The 5,688-nt window shown below is 38.8% G+C and overlaps 1 protein-coding gene across 1 annotated transcript; it reads left to right on the top strand.

Moving 5' to 3' along the window:
• The first annotated feature begins 235 nt into the window (after positions 1-235).
• Positions 236-2,107, top strand: fut10 (fucosyltransferase 10). The gene is given in 8 exon segments (XM_052566934.1): positions 236-279; positions 602-774; positions 1,334-1,420; positions 1,423-1,550; positions 1,552-1,655; positions 1,657-1,736; positions 1,739-1,843; positions 1,846-2,107. Coding segments are annotated over 8 exon segments (828 nt in total). The 3' UTR covers positions 1,953-2,107.
• Positions 2,108-5,688: the final 3,581 nt, after the last annotated feature.

The raw sequence follows: 5,688 nt of genomic DNA, 5'->3' as shown, positions 1-5,688 counted from the left end.
CACTCAGTCAAAATCTATCCGTACCAAATGTTCTTTACTGACCTTTCTTCAGCATTCATGAACTGCTCTATTCCCAGTCTGATATTAAACAACAGTTAGTTGTAGCATTAAATTGTATACTGTACCTCTACATGAAAATGTATTTTGTATTTGACAGCTGTGTGGTTTAGTGTGAAGCAATGTCATGGGAGGATGCTGTAAGAGAAGGATTTCTCCTCTGAAACATAAAAGGAGGATGGCCACTCGAAGTATTTTTGTTGTTGCCATGGCAGCAAACAGGTATGACTCACTGTGAACTTCATCTGTTAAAGCAGACATACTCTATACATCACAAAACACACAAGCAGTGTTCATCTTATTGAGTTTCCCTCTTTCTGACATTCATTTCATATTCAAATTAACTTTATGTTATTGTAGATTACACAATGTAATGATGTTGAATTTTCAGATTTGAGATTATAGCCAGCCAACACGCTTTTACACACAACTGTGATGCATACAGTATGTGTCAATGTGACACAGGCAGGTGTTCTACTGTTTCAGATTTGTGGAGTAAACATAGACTTTATTTAGATGTGAAAAGGTCAAATTAAATACTCAGGGCACGCCTGGGCCTCCCAGAATTGGTGCAGAAGTCTCTCAGTGGCACTGTCATTGTGTGGAGGTCTCCTCTGACCGGAGAACTGGGGCGTCTCGGAGAGTGTGACCCTAACAGATGTTTCTTCACTGTCTTATCATTCCCATGCACATACAAAAGCTTCTTTTTTATGGTGGGTCCAATTGTATATTCACATTTAATATTAATAAAATTCAATATTAAAATTATATACAGTTTTGTAATAAAATACACCACACTAATATTAGTTGTTTTATATATATTATATAATATATTATTTTGTCATGAAACTCTAGAAGGCGCAGGCTGATGGTTGTGAATGAAACTTACTGATGATATTCAGAGAGTAAATGACTTGGCACAAGCTGATTGGTTCATGCTGCATATGCAGCCAATGGATGCCTTGCCTGCTTTGCATTTTTATGGCTGGCTAGTATTCACTCGAGATTTCTGCAGTGTGCTTTTCGGAGTTTCCTTGATACCCTCCACCTTCCCCAGCTCCACCTGTATAGATCTGCAGTAGCATGTTCCTGTACTTGCTTGAAGCAGCAGCAGCAATAATCTACAACTACTGCGATAACCAACAGCAGCAGGAGTGTAGCAGATCTATTCCGCCAAGACCAAATACGTTAACATTGCCATATCCATCACCGTGCTAAAATCTTCAGAGAGTTCTGATTAAACTAACTTTAAGATTTGTCTTTTTTCCAGGTAGAGATTGCAGCATTGAAAGTCTTCCTCTTCCACATCACGAGCAGCACCAGTGGCCGTTCTTTCACAAGGACTCACCAAAGAATAACTACAAGCTTTTCACGAACCGCTCATTACCCTGTTCAACCACACAATGACCTTCAGCCACCTCTCTCACCTGCCCCTTACCACGCAGCACCTGGAGGGCCTCAGCGCACAAACACACCTGCTGCCTCTGTCCTACAAAGAAACAGCTGAGGAGGACTCCTGTGGTGTATGTCCATTTGTTCTGCGCCCCGCCGTCTGAAAGAGATTTTTATGTTCAAGAGCTGATGCAGCACATTCAGGCTGCTCAAATTAGGTGCTGTGGTATACGTACTATACAGAGCTCCTAACATACACATGTGGTTGCCAGATAACAGGAGCGCAGTCATGTCAATCCCAATGACCTGCCGAAGAAGCTCGCTCAGTATTTAAAATGATTGGACAAGAATGACAGTCAATATCTGAAATACCTGGAGTGGAAGCAGAAGTGTGAATCCGGATGACAGAGCTGAAGGACAGACCGTGGGGTGTTCAGGATACTGGTCAAGATAACTTCATTAGCCACATTTCCACTGTCGGGCCAGTGCGCGCGAGGGCTTAAAGCAGGCCGGGCGGGGCTAATAGCCTCGGGCCACTTTTCTGTGAGTGCAGTACAAGTTCATCAAACAACCGCAGTAAGAATATTTCATCAAGCACGGTGAGTAAAGGCTTCTCCTGCTATTGTTATTTGCACATCTTGCCACATGTACAGTTTATCTATCTCTGTCGCTATGGGGTTAGAATTGTTGCATTATTCCAAATAAATAGATTATTATCCATAAATAAATGTAACGAGATTCACAAAAATATATCAAATTCACAAATAAATGTAAAGAGTTTCACAAAAAAATATAAAACTCACAAATAAATAAAATGAGATTTGCAAATAAAAAAATATATATTTACAAGTGTGTTTAATGTCACAAACACAACTCTACCTGGCATTTATTTGTGAACCGCTGTCTCTGCATTTGTAAATTACTGCACGCATTTGTGGATCGCTTCCTGTGCATTTGTGGATTTGAAACACTTCTAGCGTCGACGTGCAGATAAATCCACAAATAAGTGGACTCCACTCACCGTCTACTTAACCCAATCAGACAACGCCCATGTTGCACTGACCAATCGCAGCACGCTCTCTCTCCAACCAATCACGTTTTGCCTAACAACCAGGGCGGGATCAGACACATGAACGCGAGTCACTCGCTACAGTCTCTTCAACATGGCCGATCAAGAGGAGTAAAGACAGGTGAGTGATGCTAACACAGTAATTAACTGAAGTTTTACCAGGTTCTTGATATGTCATCATTTGTCATAACTAGTGAGGTAGTTTGACAATTTACACCATGATTTAATAAGTTATTATTTGCTCTCAAGCACCATTTCGAAGACTGTCGCATTTGTCTGCCACATACATCAAGGGTGTCTTAATTCTAAAATGGACCATTATTCATTGTGAGGTGTAAATTGTTGTAATTTCTTTACTTTTGAATTTCTTTACTTGTGGCCTACAAAATGCGACCTCCTTGAGAAAGCAGCCATCGAAACAGTCAGCGGATTTATTTTACATTTAGAATTACTGAATTGGTTTATTAGATTAAATAAACTATTACTTAATATTGAGTGCAAGATGAAGAATATGTGAAGCTGCGGGTAGATTCGATGTGCGCCTGTAGTAAGGTTGCCAACTGCCCTAATTATACAGATATACGTTTGGGGTAAGATCTTCCACTGCATATTACATGAGACTCGGTTTTATTCCCCCTTGTCACCCCCCGCAGTGGCATCGTCTCAGATACTACGAGTATGTGTGAACTGAGGGTCATAAGCTGTTGTTACGTTACCTGTAATGCATGACATGTTAATTGAAATTAACTGTCGAAAAGAACCAGTTTTCGAAAAAAGAACCTGACTTCCCATCACTAGTGAAAAGTTGGCTTTCCTCATTATTATGTTCCCTTGTATATAACTGGGATGGTTACTCCATGCACCTTTAAACTACAGTCTGTTCAGTTAAATATTTGGCTGCAGTTTGTGTTTACTTACTGTTTGTTCAGGGCCTTTCTGCACAAGGTGTTGCTCGGGCATTAGTGCAGATCATCGCCAGGGATCTGACACCAGGGCCAAGCCGCTCCACTAATTACTATTATATATAATGCTCATTACTGTAGTAACATCCAAAATAAAACTATAACGTTATTTGTAATTTAACTAGTGTTTCCCAGTTTTCTACCTCTCTGGTGTTTTCTGAACCCATCCGTCCGTCCGTTTTTTTAAGGTAATTAAATGACCACTTGGTCATGTAGCATGTTACATTTTAAAATATTGTTGGAATATTGGCTATCTGCTAAAAATAAAAAAATCTAAAGTACTGTGCTGTATTTACCAATTAGACTAATATTTCATTATGAACAAGGTTTATTGCATTGATCAAAATGTTCTGTGTTTGTTATTATGCATTTTAGGACAGTGAGACAGCAAATGACAGACTAATCCACTTTCTGAAGCTTGGATTACCCCAGGAAAACATCAGTAACATTTTAGGTGTCACTCATACAACTATCGTTCGTTGGATGAGAGAATGTGTTTGGCCAGAGAGAGAATCCAATAATTAACCCTGAGGTAATTATTTCTTCTTACAATGCTTTATTGGTTTTGCTCTGTTAGATTAACCCCCCATATTTAAAATGATTTATTTGTTTACCTTTAGATGGAATATTCAGACTCAATGGCAGTTGAACAAGATGGTGGAGATGCTGACCATGTTCACTCTGCAGTCAACGTGCCTGTAATTCACAGGCCACAACTCACAAATGAGCAAATTGACCCACTGCTGGAGTAGATGTATACCTCAAGACTCTCACATATGTACAGACTTTGATTGAATAAACGGATATTTGAAGGTTTATTTCTGCTGCTCTAATTTTGACAGCAAGGTTGTAAATGTGTATATATAGTTGTATCTTAAGTAAAACTTGTGGAAACAACCTTTTAAGACATGTAAAATAATTAAATTTATAAAAAATATAATCTTAAGAACATCTAAGTGTACTCAACTGTGCTCTTTTGAGACACCATAAACTAAAATGTGCTTTTAATATACTACCTCTATTTAAAACAATATGTATTTAGTTACCACTTGTAGTACAAGAAGTTCAGTTGGACTATAAGTGGTAACTAAATACATGTTATTAATACTTCCAATCATAGTAACCTGAACAACATACCAATTTTTCCTCAAATGTGCTTTATAATAAATTACAATAAATCTATGAACAGGCTGTGGTCATGTCATGCATTACAGGTAACGTAACAACAACTTATGACCCTCAGTTCACACATACTCGTAGTATCTGAGACGATGCCACTGCGGGGGGTGACAAGGGGGAATAAAACCGAGTCTCATGTAATATGCAGTGGAAGATCTTACCCCAAACGTATATCTGTATAATTAGGGCTGTTGGCAACCTTACTACAGGCGCACATCGAATCTACCCGCAGCTTCACATATTCTTCATCTTGCACTCAATATTAAGTAATAGTTTATTTAATCTAATAAACCAATTCAGTAATTCTAAATGTAAAATAAATCCGCTGACTGTTTCGATGGCTGCTTTCTCAAGGAGGTCGCATTTTGTAGGCCACAAGTAAAGAAATTCAAAAGTAAAGAAATTACAACAATTTACACCTCACAATGAATAATGGTCCATTTTAGAATTAAGACACCCTTGATGTATGTGGCAGACAAATGCGACAGTCTTCGAAATGGTGCTTGAGAGCAAATAATAACTTATTAAATCATGGTGTAAATTGTCAAACTACCTCACTAGTTATGACAAATGATGACATATCAAGAACCTGGTAAAACTTCAGTTAATTACTGTGTTAGCATCACTCACCTGTCTTTACTCCTCTTGATCGGCCATGTTGAAGAGACTGTAGCGAGTGACTCGCGTTCATGTGTCTGATCCCGCCCTGGTTGTTAGGCAAAACGTGATTGGTTGGAGAGAGAGCGTGCTGCGATTGGTCAGTGCAACATGGGCGTTGTCTGATTGGGTTAAGTAGACGGTGAGTGGAGTCCACTTATTTGTGGATTTATCTGCACGTCGACGCTAGAAGTGTTTCAAATCCACAAATGCACAGGAAGCGATCCACAAATGCGTGCAGTAATTTACAAATGCACAGACAGCGGTTCACAAATAAATGCCAGGTATAGTTGTGTTTGTGACATTAAACACATTTGTAAATATATATTTTTTTATTTGCAAATCTCATTTTATTTATTTGTGAGTTTTATA

Source organism: Carassius gibelio, chromosome B10 (genome assembly GCF_023724105.1).
Source record: "Carassius gibelio isolate Cgi1373 ecotype wild population from Czech Republic chromosome B10, carGib1.2-hapl.c, whole genome shotgun sequence".
In the NCBI taxonomy this organism is placed as follows: domain Eukaryota; kingdom Metazoa; phylum Chordata; class Actinopteri; order Cypriniformes; family Cyprinidae; genus Carassius; species Carassius gibelio.
Note: the sequence above shows the minus strand (reverse complement) of the source record. Positions and strands in the feature narration are given on the sequence as shown.